The following is a 17299-nucleotide window of genomic DNA, read 5'->3' as shown; positions in this document are numbered from 1 at the left end:
GTTTCGGGAAATTTGGAGCCAGGTGCGCATGCCCCCTCCCTCAACATTTTCCTTCTGCATCCGCAGCTTCAACCCAGCACGGGTGCGTTTCCTTTCCGGGAGAACCTGAGAACGAGGAGAGGCAAAAAAGACGCCAGGGTTTCCCCTCGCACCTCCCACTCACAATTGTTCGTCTCGGGAAGCGCCGGTGGGGGAGTCCAAGTTTACTCTCATTTTTGATGTGCACAAATGCGTGGGGGGGTTGATTTAAGTGAGGCTGGGGTTGGGGCAGAACCCAAGGGGGTTCTCCAAGGCCGGGAAAGTGGGTCAGGACACTAGGAGGTTCCCAGTGTTTCTGCCACTGAGTTTGCAACTCAAAGCCAGTGAGGCCTAGTGGTTAGAGTGTCGCCCTGGGACTTGGGCTATCCTGCTCAAGTCTCCCCCTCAGCCGCTGGGAGGCTTTGAGGCACTGCCTCTCAGCCTAACCTACCTCACAGGATTGTTGTGAGGGCCAGTGTGGCATCGTGGTTAGAATGTCAGCCTGGGACTTGGGAGGTCAAGGTTCTAGTCCTCATTCAGCCATGAAGCAAAGTGAGTGACTTGGGTCGGACACAGACTCCCAGCCTGGCCTACCTTGCAGGGTGGTTGTGAGGCTGAATAAAGGAGAGGAGGGGGCTTGCGTAGGCTGCCTTGCAGGGAAAAGAGGTGTGATATAAATGTACTAATGAGGGAGTCTGATGAAGAGCTGACCCCCCAGAATGCAGATGGGCAGGTGGCCTTGATCAGACCCTGAGGGGCACCGCTGGCTCCCCTTGGGGGTCCCCTCCCTCTTCTCTTCCTCCTCCTCGCTTTCGGCACCACCCCTTTGCTCATCTTTCCCCTCCGGCCCCAGCAAGCAGAAGACCCAGCGCTGCCCCTTTGAAAGCTAACGAGATCGAGGGACAGGCGGCCCCACGGGCCTTCGGACTCGCCGTTCTCAGTTGCCGAGTCAACACAGACCGTATACTCGCAGTGCCGCATTTCCTCATTCTTTCTGCCTTTCATGCCTGCGCAAATAACCACACAGGGTTTGTTGTGCGCCCAGCGAGAGCCAGATGCGGTTGCGGTTGCGGCTGCTCCTCGCACACAGGCCTGTCGGGTCGACAAGCCCCGGCAAAGAGAGGAGAGGAGACGGGTCCCCCAAGCACAGGTCTGAGCGAGCGGCGGCCGCCCTTGGACACGGTGGGAGAGGACAGTGTCCTTGCGAGGAGATGCAGGTGCCTGAGGGATCGGCACACCTGGCGAAGAGAAGGGGGCACCTTGGGAAAGAGCCGGCGTGGGGTCGTGGTTAAGGGCGTGGAAATGGGGCTCTGGAGTTCCGGGTTCCAGTCCCCGCTCGGCCATGGAGCCAACTGGGCGACTTTGGGCCAGTCGCAGCCTCTCGGCCCAGCCTACCTCACAGGGTGGTTGTTGTGGGGATAAGACTGAGAGCAGGAGGAGAATGACATAAGCGGCTTTGAGCTCCTTGGCAGGGAAAAGCAGGATGCAGATGTAATGCATGAAGAAATGGGTTTCTTGCTAAGAACGGGCACTCCTCTCGGTCACCTCGCCAGCTCCTGTGTGAGGGAGCCTGCCTCAGCACCCGTTCTGCGTTTGGCCTGCTGGGGTAGCCAGCCCCCTGGGGAATCTCCCCTCAGCCTCCAAACAGCCAGTGGGAGCTTTTTCTGGGCCCTTATGGATGTGCCAATGCCTTCGCAATCTTTACTTGGCCAAGGGGTCCTTTTGGATTGCCATCTGCCGGACCTTGGAGCTGGGATCCGGTGGCCCCTCAGCCCCTTTCCTCCTTGGAGGACATTTCCATGCTCTCTACTTACAAAGGAACTGGTCTTGTAAAACCTATTTCCAGCTACCCCCTTGCAACTGAGAAAGCCAGGGTGGTCTAGTGGTTAGAGCATTCTGCATTCCGATGGCGTTTGGTTCTAGTTGATAAAGGGCTGCCCCACAGCTGCAAGCTCTGGTCCCTCCTGAGATCTTGGACTACATTACCCACCAGCCCAACCGGCATAGCCAAAGGTGAGGGACGAAGAAGCTATGGGCCAAAACATCTGGAGTATTTCATGTTGCTCTCTTCCAAGCTAGATTAATTTCCTCGCTCCCTTTCTACACAAGAAGCATCTTGAATTCTCCACTGCAATATTTCAGTCCTAGCCGTGCATTTTCACTGTGACACATAACCTTGTAGGTGAAATATACTGCTGATATGATTGATCTTTTTCTCTCTCACTCTTTTGCAGCAGTGATAGATTGCTTTCCAGCTCTTAAAAATAAAATAAAAGACAGAGATGATCATTATTTTAAACCGCGGTGATTCCGATCTATATTGACAAGTCTGCCTGCTGCAGTTGGCCCTGGCGCATCCCAATAGCTTTCCCAGTCTCTCTGTGTGACCGGAATCCATTCCTCACCTCCTGACAGATGAGACCTTGACCACTGGTTCTGGGTGGCTTGGTTGTCCGGGCCACTCAGGCAATGGAAAAGCACCGAGTTGGAGGGGATCCTGGAGATCATCTAGTCCAACCCTCTGGCTCAAGGTAGGACCCACAGGGTGCTGAGAGCTGGCTCTGGGGAAGGACCTCCGGCAGGTGTGGTGCTAAAACCAGGTGAATGTTTAGAGCTTTGGGGCATCCAGGGGCCATCTCCATCCCTAGTCCCTGTTCGCCCAGTGCTCACCTCCACATGCTCAACCGGCTTCCCTGAAACCCAAATTCTCTTGCTCCTTCTTTAAACTTTTCCAACAGGTCAGACAGGTTGTAGAAGAGGGGCAGTCACACCTGGCATCTTAGCTTCTCCATGTGCCCCCTAAATTAGCGTACCAGCCAGTGGCACACTGGGGAAATTGGCACACCGGCTGTGAGGGTAGCTTGCTCTGCAGCACTGCTGAAGTCGAAAGGAGAGGGAGAGAAACCGGCAGCTGTCTGGGAAGGTGGAGGGATGGACAGCACCAGGGTGGCCTAAGAGGGAGGGAGAGAGCAAAGGAAAAAAGCAGCGGAGGGCAGAGGAGTAAGAGAGCGTGCAAGCAGGAGACGAGAAAGCAACAGCACTCTGGATGCCGAGTAGGACCTGAAGCCATTCCCAAAGCGAAATGTGGCATGTTTCGTGTTGTCGCCTGAGGTCTTCCTTTTTCTCTGCCTGCTTAGAGCTGTTTTGCGCTTTGGGCAAATCCATGCAGGATTTGAAACTGCGAAGCAACTTGCTTAAAATGTGCTGCCGTTCTCTTCCCGGGCGGGCTTATTAATACACCGGCAAGTTATGACCTGGAGGGAGCCATGCTGTTGTGCTAATGACGAAGGAACTGGAGCATTAATAAACACACACACTCACTCGCTCACTCACAATCATTAAATGCTGAGCTCTCACCTCTCATGCAAACCAGCTCCAGAGCTCAGTTTATGGACACGGGTGCAGCTAGGTAATTTTCGGCCCTACATAGATTTACGCAAGCATGCATGATTCAGATGTGATGCACACAGCTAAAATGCCTGTTCTCCCTCTCTCTGCAAAGATGCTCCTTCAGGCTGTTCTTCAAAGCTGCCTCAATCAGGCAAGGTGCTAGAGACTGGAAAGAGCCAGGGCTCAGGCACATGGGACATCTTTTGAATGCACAGAAATATTAGGCGGATTTATATGTGCTACAAAGTGTCTTGGTGTGTATTGTTCCAGGATGGTGTTCTTTAAAGACACCCCTCTTTGGAAAAGGGGGGCAGAGGGCATTTGATTTTGGGGAGGGGGGTTCTGTGGCAGAGAAATTCCTGGCAGGAGAAGGAAGCACATGGGGGCAAACGCAGGCAATTACTGCCCCTGGGACCTTCATTCCGGCGAGTGTCTGGATAGCAGGTGCTGAACCAGAGTTTTCCCAGAGAGTCAAGGCTCTGGGTGCAAAATTTGGGTCCCGGCCCTGGCTGGCTGCTCCCTGAACACGGCCTCTGGCTTCCACGTCCCTGAGAAAGTGTGAGAACAAACGAGACAGAGGGCTAATTAATTATAATCCAAGAGGAAAGACTTGGCTGAGATGCTCTGCGGTGGAAGCCAGGGGATGGAAGCATTTATCTTACCTGAGGCAGGTGAGGCAAGAAATGAATTGGCTGGCTCTGCCTCTTGCACGATTTAAAACCAATTCTAATAATGATTTCAGGGTTTGCATCCCAATCCAGCCAGGGAAACTGTATGCAGGGTTGTGTCCCATAACACATCTTTGAGGTACACAATAAGGCCCCTGGGCTGTAACCACTATGCCGTACTGTTGGTTTTTTTAAAGATCTCCCATGCATTTTTTTGAAACCTCCATGGTGCATTTCTAGAAGGGAAGAGGCAGCATCTCTCTTCTGCTCCAGCCAGAAGGCCCAGATCTCACCAGGATAAGGTAAAATCAAGCAACCAGCTTCCCCCACACACTTAAAGTAAGAAATCCTAGCCAGAGAAGGCGCTTAATTTCATTCCCTGCTATTATTTAGCAGTGCAAACGGGACCGGGGGAGCGGCAAAGCCTCTACTAGCTTGCTACCCTTAAATAATTAGCAACTTCTGGACTGACAAGGGCAAATCATTAACGTAGAGAATCCATCCGGGAATAAATTATGGGAAGTCACATTTGGAGAGTGATAAGATCCCTTTTATCATTAGCATTCTGAAGAGGAAACTCTGCATCGATGGATCTAACCTTCTCTTTCACCTACTCCAAATAGCAAGGTGGAGAACTGTCACTCTCTTTCCTTTGTGTATTTTTAAAGGATATTTAGAGGAGCGCAATTTCAAGTGGGTACTGATCGGGGTTACATTTCTTGTGTTCTAGCTATACCCTCCTCCACACTTGAAGGCGAGCCCTTCAATTTTATGGGGTGGGGGGGGAGAGGCCTTGAATTCCTGGAAGGCCATTTGCCCAAAATGCTGACCATGAACTTTCCTGAAATGAGCTACAGAGGCCTCTAAAGAAAGAATTCTGCTCCATCTGAACCCCCCAATTAGTTGGCTTTTTGCTACATGGACTTCTTTTCCTGCTGCCCCCCATATCTTTCTGCTTGAAGTCCCCCCCAAATATATGCTCTGTTCTCCCCTGTACATGTATCCATTTTTACAAGTGGGGGGGGGTCTTTAGAAGACAAGGTCCTTTAAAGACTCTCTTGGGCCTTGAAGGGTCTCTTGCTATGGACTACAAGCTCCATGCACGATCAGAAGGAGTGTGACTAAAGATGGTCGTCAGTGATCATTTAGTTAAGCTGACCTGGACTCTTGTCCGTTCATTGCGGCACTGTTGGGACCCCCCCCCCCCGCCACAGTGCTATCGGGTAGCAGAATTAATGGGGCTCCCTATCCACTCCAGATTTTGCCTGCGCTGTCAAGCAGCTATCTATGGTACTGAACACGATCCCTGCCTAGGTCCAGTCGCACAGCTGGCCCTTCTAGAATTCGGAGTGGTGAAGGAGCACCACGTGAGATTTAAAACTCCTTGAGACAGGATGCGAGCGAGCGCAAGCAGTTTATTCCATACGAAAAGCGTTGGCAAAGGCTGGCTCAAGGCCTCAGTTGCCTGAGGAACAAAGAGCAATTATTTCAAACATCAATGAGATTATATACATTCCTTTCCCCGATGCTCCGCACTATCCCCGCTTCGCCATTGGCTGGTATCATACGACTCCTTCATATGTTCCCCCCTCCTGCTCTACATCCCATGTTCATGCTAATGAGCCCATTACCTATGGGAGGTGTGTCATTTACTATTCATAAACTTATTAAGCTTGCGCAGTACCTTCTCAGACGTCAACAGGCCGAAGTGGCCTTGAAAATTCTTTCTTGATGCCCGCTTGCTTTTTAAACCTTGTGGGAGGATGTGATAGGAAGAGCAACCCTTCTTCCAAGCTCCTTCCAGTTTCTGTTCAGTTGGATACGTGCCTGTATACTTAGTAGCAACTGGCGGCTTACTATGAAATAGCTGTGGGTTTGCTAGTTCTTTTTTCTTTTTTAAAAGATACTATTCTTGCTCTGTTTCTCACAACCACAACCCCGGAGGCGGCACCAGCATCCATAGGTTTGGGGGGCTCCAACGCACGACGCTCTGGCCATGCAGTTCCCTCCAGAAGTTTTGGGCTGCAAATTCCATAATTCCTGGCCACTGACCGGGGCGTAAGGGAGCTGCACTCCGAAGCATCTGGCTGGACCCAGACTGAGAGCCGCAAAACTCTGTTTTTCCTGGCACAGACGAATGTTGTTGTCCCTGTGATGAATTGTTTCAAGTGCCCCCTCTCGGCCACCGCTGCTTTATAGAGATGCATGCAGGTAGTGCCATCTGGTGGGGAGCTGCAAATCTTGGCATTTTCCGGCATTTTCCGAACCCAGTGATTCCGACCACTGTTCAGGGCTGAGAGCTGTGCTGGAAGGAAGCCCGGAGTCAGGAGGGGCCAGGAAGCAAAGCCAGGAGTCAGCCAGGAGGACCACACAGAGCAGCTCAGAAGACTCCGTGCTCCTCCGCTTCACCTCTCCCGGCTTCCCATGAGCACCCAGCATCTTCTGGTGTGAAGATTACGGATGCAGCAACACAATCCTAACCTGCAAGCTCCTGGGCCCGGAGAAGCAAGATGAAAAGACTGGAAACAGAAAGGGAAAGAACCGGAATATGTGTAAATATTTATTAAAGGGACTTATCTTCCACCTTTCCCAAAGGAAAATGGCCAAAATAGCAACGTCGTCATTATCATAGGCTAAGGAACTGCTTTCTGCTGGTTGTCGGGATGCCCCTATTAGGTTAATGGGTAGGCGGACCCTTCCCCCAGGGATGCTGGCTTTGCTCCAGCAACTTAAGGGCTGTTTCGGCTCAAGCGCCGGGATGAGAGATGACGAAACCACGTCTCAAGGCCACACTGGAAGGGCAGGTTAATGATTGGAGCCGCTGTTCTGCATGACCCTCCGAAGTCTGGCCCTGGCATGGAAAATACCAAACCAAACTGATCCTAAAAAAGGTCTTCCCACCTGCTCACCGCAGACAAAATTCATGGTCTGCAGAAGCTCCTTTTCGTTCTGCTGAAAATGGACCCAACTCTGCCCAGCACAGCAGCCCACGCTGGAAGTCCAGGAAGGGGCAGCACTTTGGCGCCGCAAACACACACCCTGGTGAGGCCTCTACACCCTGCAGCCCCCCAAAGAATTACAAGGGGTGCTGATAACCAGAACAGCAGATTTGCCACTGATGTTTGGCAGTAGCTCCTTCGGAAGACGACCATGGCCAAATTCAGACCTCAGGGGAGTTAAATACATCACTTTGTGTAGCCGTTCCTGTGGTGTTTATTTTTTCCTGGGGGTGTGTGTGTGTGGGGAGGGAGCTACAGGGCACATGCCACGGGTGGCAAAAGGGCTGATCATTCCCCCGCAACTGGAGGGCGCTAGGTTGGGGAAGGAGGGTTGACTGCACTGAAATGTTGACGCAAAAGAACTTCCGTGTGTGATGTATGTATGTGCGGAGAGAGAGAAGCAGCCGGCATATCCTATTAACCTTTAAACAGCCGGGCACCCCTCCTTCTGCCTGAATCCATTTAGTCACTAAGTCAACAGCTCTGGGCACACACAGGTGTACACAGACCTTGGAAACAATCCGATGGGAAGAGTTTTCTGGCTCCACTTCTGAACAGTCTGGAAGATTTTCCGAGTTGAATATGGCCCACTAGCTGGTTTCTTTCTCTACCTTTCTTGGGAAGTCTTTGGCATTCTTCAGAGTTGCTCTGGCACCGCTGTCGGGGCTTTCCATGTACAAAGAAAGCTGCCTGCCAGCTTGCCGCTCCAGGGACGATTTTGTGCGCTGCAAAAGGAACGACGGCGTGTCCAGAGTCCCGGCTGAGAGTAAACACACGTTTTCAGAGCTCGCTGCGTCGCCCTGTGCTTGGGGGCAACCCGGGTGACAAGGGACAAGCGTTTGCCAGGAGTCAACTGGAGAAGAGAAATGACTGGTAAGACAAAATTTCCGCCAACTCGCCTTTCATGAAACTGAAGGCGGCCCATGGTACGGGTTGCATTATATAGTGCAAAAAGCTACGTATAGGGTAACTTGGATACACATTTAAACGGGGGGCTTGTGAAAATGACTGTGCAATCCTAAAGATGCACAGGATTGTGACCGTAATCAGAGAACAGTACATTTGAGAAATTGTCACTGAATTCTGCATAAATGTCTAATTTATCTGCATTTAAGTTCACTTTTCGTCTCCCTTTAAAAACAGGGCACTTAAATTTCCACAAAGAAGGCATTTCTCCTTTGCTTACGGAGTGATCCTATTATCTCTGGAAAACATCCCAAGGACCACTTTTACCGGTGCTCTTTTCTCCCCCGATTTTTGTGCCACCAAATTGGCGTAGAATTTTGGGAAAGTTTAAAAAACGGTCCACAGTGGCACAGAATCTGTGTGACTCGGGAAAAGCCGGTTTGCGAGAGAACCAGTGGGGTGGTTCCGTAGACATCGAAACTTAGTGGAGCCTGTTGGGGAGAACTCCAAGATTCCTAATTGCAGGATCACAGAAGTGGGGTAGAAGGACCTCGGAGAAGTTTGAAAGGGGATTTTGCAGGGGGGTGAGGAGCGGAGAAGAGAGAATATGCCAGACGATGGTCACTCCAGACCCACCTCCGCCCTGCAAGTGTCCCTCCACTGGGCAGGTCTGGAGGCTGGTCGAGGCATGGGGGAAAGCAAAGGAAAATGGAGGAGGATAACTCTGGGACAGCACTGGACCTTCCTGGGTTGAGAGCGGAGCTTTCTACTCAACAAGTTGCGACTGCAGGATCGATCGCTCTTGTTCTTGACTTGCTTCCTCCGAAGAGGCATTCCGTGCTGGGCAAGAGAAGAGGAAGGCCTGCCCGTTTCCTAGCCTGACCGTACCAGCAGCTGCTTTTGTGAGGACTTGTGCTTAAAACCGTTAACAGCGGTTTCAGAATCCGCTCAGAGGAATCTCTTAATCCCTTGAAAGGTGTTTAATCTACAAAGCCATTCTTTCTGCAACAGAGTTTTACTGCTAAAACACTAATGTGCTGATGATCACGCAAATGCGGGCATCTGTTTCATTCTTGCTTGAAGCCCTTGTTTTCTACATACAGAGGGATGGTTTGCTCCATCCCCCTGTATAGGAATAGGTAATTGGATTATCCTCCCCCCCATATTAGCATTTTAAACTGGTAGGTTCCAGGAGGGCTGTACCTTGTTGGTTCCTCTGCAAGCACAGATTGGCTCTTTCACAAATCCACTAGCATGGGATGAATCCAGCAAAGGACATCCAAATCCAGTCAACAAAGGGAAATCCAGTGCACAGGAAGACAAAGGAAGGGCTATTTACAGAATATTGAAATGTTTCGTGCTGACAGAGAGCTTGGATCCCAGCTGCATCCCTCTGCTGGTGGAAGATGCTTTAATCCAGGGGACAATCCCCCCCCCCGAACCCAAGAGGGCCTCCAAAATGTGACTCGGCCCCCAAGCTGAAGGATGTTCTGAATCCCTGCTCTATTTTGCTTCCTTTAGAATAATATTCTATTCACTTCAGCCTGCCTGCCTGTGTTTGGGGCTCTTCAGCTCATTCGGCTGGGCAGGATCCTGAACATTGGCCCCAAATCTTTATTTATCTGTTTTTATTTATTTAAAACGCTTGTATCCCATCCCATCACAGAGGTCTTGGGACGGTTCACAATAAACGACAACAAGATAAAATAAAAAAAGGCAAAGCAGCACAGCATCCAATCTCAAATGCCAAACCACAGATTAAGATAAATTAGCAATTGAAATAGTTCATCTGTATTTTATTTTCCCACTATCTTGCCTGTGTTCTGCTTTGGGACTGCCTCGTTTCGGCCCTGGTGGCCTCCCGCCTTCGCCCCTGCCCTCCAGAAAATAACGTGCGTTTTTGGGGGGTTTCTCCTTCTCTCGAGAGGCACACGAGTTGAGGCCGAGTTGGCCAGGAGGTGGATGGTGTTGAGCGAAGAGGTGTCCACGGAGGGAAACCGGCACGGAGGCAGCAGCGGATTTCTCGCTACGGCTTCTGGGGATAATTCAGTGCCGGGCGCCATGCCGGAAACATGGCGGGAGCTCCACCAAGCAGCCGGGAACGGGGACATCTACCTGGTACGGAGATTGTTAAAGCAAGGAGCACCCACAGAAAGCAGGTGAGGTCACGGCGGTGGAAGAGGAAGGCTTTGCCTGGGAACCAGCAGTTATGTTCCGTTTTGCTTCAACACCTAGCAAAGGCACCCAAATTCAAGCTCCAAGCAGCCCTTTGTTTGCATAAAGGCTCGGTTGTGACAAACTAACAGCTCTCCGAGCCGGATTTGCCGTGCCTGCCACATCTGGCGAACGCACAGCTGGCAGTACCCCATGGAGAGTGGGTCTGAGCATCCCATGCCCCCAGGTGGGGGCTGCCCCACAGCAGTGGGAAGGGGACGGGCGATTAGCTCTGTCCGTTGTTCTCCGAATCTCCCCAGGCACCAGAGCTGGGCAGAAAGCAACGTGGTGGGCTGGTTAGGGCAGTCTGGCCTTGACGGCTGAAGATAAACATATCCAGATTAAGAGAGCTTAATCCATGCGGATTAAAATCCAAGGAAACCTGAGATGCACACCCCTTGCGTGGTCTTGATATTCCTGCCATGCTGTTCAGGCCTTTATAGTTACCAATTTATCTATTGTTGTTGTTGCAAGTATATCCCACCGGTTTTTCCTTTTGCAAGTGCCTTTCATAGTCCTCCTCACAACACCACTATGAGGTAGGCCAGGCTGAGAGTCAGCGACTGGCCCAAAGCCACCAGTGGGCTTCATGGCCAAGGGGGGCTGGAACCCAGGGCTCCCCGAGTTGCTCTCTAACCACTACACCATCTGGCACTCACAACCACCCTGCAAGGTAGGCTAGACTGAGAAGAACTGAGGGGAGAGGTTTCCAGCCAAGCGGGGACTAGAACGCGGCTCTCCCGAGTCCCTATCCTGCACTCAAACCATTAACCAGTGTGCAGCTTTTCTTCAGCACCACAGCAGCAGGGCCGTGAGAGGCCGTTTGTGGTCGAGGGCACCATATCTGGGCCCCTTCGTGCCCCCTTCCAGGGGGGTCCGTGGAGGACAACTGGGCTAGGAAAAGAATCCACCAAGCCCCCACTTGAAAGGGCCCCTTCGGCCCTTGAGAGCCATGTTTCCCAGGATCCCCCAGGGCCGTGCAGGCCTGCGGGGGCGCCCCGTGGGGGCCCTGATGCTCCGATTGCTCCTTTCAGGGACGAGAACGGCTGGACCCCGCTGCACGCCGCCTCCCTCCACGGCTACGTCCGCCTGGTGAAGTTCCTGCTCCGCCGCGGCGCCGCGGTCCACGCCACCGACCACGCCGGCCACACGCCCCTGCACCACGCCGCCTGGAGCGGCCGCACGCAAGTGGCCGCGATCCTGCTGGCCCGGGGGGCGCCCGCGGCGGCCTCGACCGCGGCCGGCCTGAGCCCGCTGCACTGCGCGGCGGCCAACGGACACACCCTGGTGGCGCAGCTGCTGCTGGGGCAGGGGGGGGCTGCGGCCGGGGGGGGCCGCGGCCGGTGGGCGGCCTTGCACTGGGCGACGGCCGGCGGCCAGCTGCACATCATGGACCTGCTGCTGTCCCGGGGCAGCGGCCCCGACCTGGGCGGCCGAGGGGGCCTCACGCCGCTGCACGTGGCAGCCGAGGCCGGCAGAGCCGACGCGCTCCGCCTCCTGCTTGCGCAGGGGGCCACCCTGGACATCCGGGACGACCTGGGCAGGACCCCGCTCTCCATCGCTGCGGCCAACGGCTACCACGAGGTCAGCCCCCGTTTCCTGGAATCCGGAGTGGCCGAGCTGGGGGGCGCCGGAGCGCCTGCGGGTCCAACGCCGGCTCAGTGCGGCACGCCGAGCCGGCCTTCCCCCTCAGGCGGCTGCCCGGTTGCATCCTGCACCATGTCAGATCCCACCTTCTCCCTGGTTTTCGACTTTATTTTGTAGGCCACCTTTTTTCGGGAAACCCAACCCGGCATAGATTGCAATCCGGGCTCTCCGAGCCAGGTGCATATCCTTCCCCCCCAAATTCTCCACGCATAGACAAACTCTGGGCCCCGGATCTTTCCAGTGCCTTACACGGCTTCTCTCCTTGAGGGGGCCCACCTGTGTTTTGGCTCTGTCACTGGGCAGCAATTGCCCCTCGCGAACACGCAAGTTGCGTGGCTGGCACAGGCGCCCCAAGTTTCTCTCCCCTCTCCCTTTAGATCGTGAAGGCGCTGCTCCAGAGCCGAGCGGATGCAAACCTGGCCGACTGCTTCGGCTGCACGGCGCTTCACAAGGCTGCAACCGCGGGACACCTGCTCAGCGTCCGCCTCTTGGTCGAAGAAGGGGGTTCTGGAGTGAACAGCCCGGACGGCCTCCGTCTGACGCCGCTTCACAGGGCCGCTCGCTGCGGCCACGCTGACGTAGCCAGCTATCTCCTGGAGCACGGAGCCGGGGTCAACGCGGCCGGCTGGCTCGGCAAAACCCCCTTGCACCTGGCTGCGGAAGAAAGGCACTCCGTGATGGTGCAGCTTCTGCTGGCCAGGGGGGCGAGCCCCGAGCTGAGGTCTTGGTGGAAGGAGCCGGCCGAGGCGTCGGCCTTGGGGGCTCCAGGAGTGGATGCGATGCCCGGAGGACCTCAGACTTCCCCGCCACGGTTTTCTGATGCGTCCCTTCCGCCACATCCAGCTGAATATTAAAATGTGCACCTCGTAAAGGAGCATGATTTGTGCTTTTTACTTGTTTTAGGACAATCGTGTGTGAGGAAGCCTGGCTTGGGGGTTGCGATCCGTTGGATTTCCTCAGCTCAAAACCCAGAACTCTGGCCCGGTTCCTCTCTGTCCTGAGTGAAGCCGTGGGACCGTCTTGCGCACACGCCACCCACACACCCTCGTGCGGGTGGAGTTGTGCTTCCACACACGTGCTTTGCAGGCACCGAAGACTTTGCACAAAGTGTGCAAAGAAGCTGTTTGTGTACGCGAGCATCACAGATTGGAGCTTGGCCACTTGTCTCGCTCTATGATCAGGGCTGAGCGTGGGAAGCACAGGAGAGGCAGATTTTGGCCTGATCGTGGCATCTTTTGTTTAAGAGGTCGGCTGCATCATCAGTAGCGCATCGTTATCGATAAGAGGCGGGGGGATGGTTGTCCCCCCCTTTGCACGCAGAAATTTCCAGCTTCAGTCTCTGACATTTCAGGTTGGAAAGGAGTGGAGATCAGGGAATGAGGGGGACCTCTGCTTGAAATGTTGCGGGGAACTGTATCCAGCCAGTATAAACATTACAAGGTAAAAAGGGACAAATATCAAATTTCCTAAGATGATAAGTTGCCATTCAAAATATTATAAATAATATGCAATTGCTCCTTCTGGAGTCCACCCAGAGATACTCATTTCTTCTGCCCTTGTACGTATTTTATTTCATTCCAGAGTTTTTCCAGAGGTGCATTCCAATGTAAATGTCTGTTCTCCCAAGACAGAAAACTCTTCCAATTTTCTAATAGCCCTGGAAGGACTGTGGCCCTGCTTGGCTGGGGATCATGGGAGCTGTAATTCAACACGTGGAGGAATACCAGATTGGCAATGTTGCATGGATGAAATCTGGCTCTTGGATGAAGTAGAAATGAAATAAGAATAATTATGGGCCACAGCTATGGAGAGAGAGGCTGGTCAAGTTATTATTATTATTACTATTATTATTAACATTTCTATGCCGCCCCTTTTTGAACTGTTGGGGTCCTTAGCAGCCACTGTGGATCACGGGGCTGTTAAAAGGCAGAGCAGCTGGCCGGGCAGTACTTTCCTGGTCAGTTGGCAAGGTTAGATGGGGAGCTTCCTCGGGGCCTCTGGAGGAAACGGGCTGTGGCCTAGACAGAGTCTTACTCCAAGGTAGGGCTCTGCTCACACCTTAGTGCACATGTGCTCTGCGACAAGCCATGGGTTTGGGGGTCTTCCCGAGGCCGAATAAGATCAGGCTCACTTCCTGAACTCACAAGAACTCACTCCCACAAGACATGGCGAGGCAGAACCCTGGACGAGACGACGCTTGATCCCATCCAGAAAAGTGCTGGTTCTTCAGTCGTCGGACCCATTATTGGAGCAGGAGACAGACATGAATTAATGTGAATATTGATTCTTCCAAAACAGTGGGTGATTGGAGATACTTTGGGATGTGTGGACACCAGCAAGCCGAATGCATCCATTTTGCCCAGTTTTCCAGGAGCTTTTTGCTCTGTCTGCTGCTTGTGCATGGAACCGGCTTTTGTACGGAGGTGTGCTGAGATCAGCCAGCCGGTTTAATATTTTTCCCAACATTTTTATGGTATCATACATATGAGAAACATTTTTATGGACCGGGTAAACCTCCCAGAGTGCTTCGGCTGTGGGGCGGTACAGAAATGAAATAAAAGAATAAGTAAACGTCAGCATTGCAAGAAGGAGCAATATCCTGATGCTGCAGCAATTCCTCTCCCTGCAGACCATCCGCAGGTACTGTGAGAATCGCAGCTGAATTGGAAGAGAATATGGAAGTGAGGGGTGATGACATCAACATATTAAAATAATTGGTTCTTCATTAGCTTTTTAATTTTATAACATTGTTTTAAAAGAGAACATTAAGTGATAGCAATTCATTTTATACTTTGTTTTAGCTGCAGCCCTTAAATATAATAAAGGCCCGGCTCCGTTACCCCACCCTAGGCATGTGTAGACGGGCAGGACTTCGGATCGGGGGCGTGCGAGTGCTAGGACGGCCCCCCCAACCCAGCGGGGGAATTCTGGGAGTTGTAGGCCTTGCCCCTCCCCGTCTAAACATGCCCGCTGCGCTGTCCCCACTCGGGCCGCGCACGCCGAAGCGGCGCCGGAAGTGCCGGCGCGCGCGCTCCCTGCCTTCGCCTTCCGCGCGACCTCTAGGGGCGGCCCGCGTGCGCCGCCTTGCAAGCCGCTCTCCCCGCGCCCTTTCCGCGGGGCCCTTTGCGGAGCCGGGGGGGGGGGTCGGAGGTCGGGGGTCAGGATGGTCTTCTTGAGCCCCCGCCTCTGGATCCGCTCGCGGCTGCGCGACCGCTTTTGGCGCAAGCAGGAGGTGCTGCAGCACGCCCGGGTAAGGCCTTCGGATCGGGGCCCCGCGAGCACTAGGACGCCCCCTCCGCACGCTTCCCCAAATCCCCCCCCCCGTTCACCTCCCCTTGCACGGCCCCGCGCCCTTTGCAGCGTGGGGGGAGCCGGGCCGGGCCCCCTTTGGCCCCAGATCACCCTGGGTGGCGGCGTCTCCGATGAGCTGCTGCGCCTCCCGGGGGTTCTGTGCAGCTTGCTTGCTTGCTTTGGAGGACTTGCATGCCGCCCCACTCGGGGCGGCTTCCAAACATAAATAAATCTAATCAATACAATTGCATAAAATGTTGGAGACTCCCTGGCAAAAAAATCTTAAAATCAATAAATAAAATTAACGGTTAAAAGAACGTTTAAATAAAAAGGTCTTGATTGCACTGGGGGGGTGTCCAAACCCAGCTGGACTAACAAGCCAAGGCTTGCTAACCATTAACCCACGCAGAGAACCGTGGATTGTTACTGAGCTGTGAACCGGGGGTGACTCCGCATGGCTTGGGTGGGTGCGTACAAGGGGGGGTAACCCCCTTTCAGCCCACTCAATGCATGTACAACCTTTGGGTGCGTGTTTCTATATTGCCCAAGCCTGCAGTTGGAAGGCGAAGGTTTGGCTAACGTCCCAGACAGTATTCTCACTAACGCTTCTCCAGAGCACATGAGAGCGTGACTCCAATGATCATTTCTCCTAACGTCTTTCTAAGAAAGTAGAGGGCATAACACTAAATCATAATCTGTTAAAAGTTTTCCCATGGGAAGCTAAAGCAGTGATCGCTTTGAATAAACGTTAAAACCGGTCTTTTAAGTTTCTTGCTCATCAAGAGTGGAAAAGGTGATCGTAGCGGTGCTTGTCTCGATCTTCCATTGGGGACAGAAGCTTAAAAAAAAATAATCAGGATTGAATCTTGTGTGCAGTTTCCATCTAAACATACATAAGATTGTGTGTCTAAAGACTTGGTCTGAAATCTTACGCTTTTCTAACCCAGGACTAAGCCCCACTCTTGACTGTGGGCATGTGTCCAATATGGCACTGTTGATTTAGACCAGTGTTAAAGAAGTAGATTAAAACAATGCTTATTCCTAGAATATTCAAAGTTCTCTAAAGAGGCTTGTGGGAGAGAAAAGCGCTTTCCATGCTGCTGGGAGATGGCAGCCGGACTCTCTGTTGACAGGAGCAGCTTGGTTTTCACTCATTTTTGTTCTTTCCCCCGTTCTTAGCATTTCCGTGGACGGAAGAACCGTTGCTACAGCTTGGCCGTCCGTGCTGTCCGGAGGGCTTTCGTGTATGCCACCATTGCAAGAAGACTGAAAAAGAGGGAAATGAGACTGGTAAAAAGGGAGGAAAACCTGTTGATGCGTTTGTGAAGTTTATGTGCTTTTAGGTTGCGCTTCAGGCGCATCTATTTGAGGTGGTGGATCTAAAGATGCTTCAGTGCACTGGGAGAATGCGGGCTCTCTCTCCTTTTTTTCTGGCAAGGGATCACGATCCTAATTTTGCAATCTGCCGCTTGCAAGTTTTATCATGATTTATTCCCAGATACTTAACTGGCGGTATAAAAACAAATTTCTTTGTGGATCAGGAGTACCTACCCAGTTGATTTTGCGAGTTTGTGATAGATGGGGTGGGCAGTTTGGGGTCCTGAATCTGTTCTGGCCCAGGCATCCCATCATCCCTCACCATTGGCCATGCTCACTGGGGCTGATGGGAGTTGTAAGCCTAAACAGTTGCAAGGTCTTTGTTGCTGAAGTGGATCGACTCAACATCACAGGCCTAGTCAGTGGTCTAACTGAATTCTTCCAATTCTGTTTTCAGCTTTGGCAGGACAGGATTGAAGCAGCATCCCTCGAACACGGCGTGAAGTACCGCATCTTCATCAGCAACCTAGCCAAGGTAAGCTGCTGCTTATTTATGATTTCTTCCTTTCAGGTTCAACCCTTTAGGCCTCTTCCAGTGTTGCCTTGCCTAGTATTTGGCCTAAATACTATGTTCAACAATACTATGTTCCGTGGAACAGCTTGGCAGGGGCTTCAAAAATAACCTGCTTGGATCTTAAGAAGTGGGTCAGGACTGAGCAAGTATCTGGTAGACTCTTACTCTTTGAACCTTTTTCAGTCCGAGAGCCAAATTCCATCTCGGGGAAACCAAAGGCACCACCATTTTTCATTGTTCTTGTTTTTAAGGTCATGGAATTGTTCTGCTCAAAA

The 17299-nt window shown here is 52.6% G+C and overlaps 1 protein-coding gene across 1 annotated transcript; it reads left to right on the top strand.

The window, feature by feature from the left end:
* Positions 1–8598: 8598 nt before the first annotated feature.
* ANKRD65 (ankyrin repeat domain 65) lies at positions 8599–12713 on the top strand. Its single transcript, XM_044445308.1, has 4 exons — positions 8599–8649; positions 9866–10140; positions 11230–11779; positions 12220–12713. Exons 1-4 carry the CDS (start codon positions 8599–8601, stop codon positions 12694–12696), a joined length of 1353 nt encoding a protein of 450 aa, XP_044301243.1. The 3' UTR covers positions 12697–12713.
* The last annotated feature ends 4586 nt before the right edge of the window (positions 12714–17299 follow it).

The sequence above is a fragment of the Varanus komodoensis genome, unplaced genomic scaffold, assembly GCF_004798865.1.
Source record: "Varanus komodoensis strain SLA01 unplaced genomic scaffold, ASM479886v1 scaffold48, whole genome shotgun sequence".
In the NCBI taxonomy this organism is placed as follows: domain Eukaryota; kingdom Metazoa; phylum Chordata; class Lepidosauria; order Squamata; family Varanidae; genus Varanus; species Varanus komodoensis.
The sequence above is the reverse complement of the archived record's forward strand: the minus strand, read 5'-3'. Positions and strand labels throughout refer to the sequence as shown.

Bases quoted from the DNA above. Each gene is read 5' to 3' on its own strand.
- ANKRD65 (XM_044445308.1), top strand. From the start codon at position 8,599: ATGGTCACTCCAGACCCACCTCCGCCCTGCAAGTGTCCCTCCACTGGG. The intron at 8,650-9,865 runs GTCTGGAGGCTG...CCTGCCCTCCAG, and splicing joins AGTGTCCCTCCACTGGGCAG to AAAATAACGTGCGTTTTTGG. The intron at 10,141-11,229 runs GTGAGGTCACGG...TGCTCCTTTCAG, and splicing joins GGAGCACCCACAGAAAGCAG to GGACGAGAACGGCTGGACCC.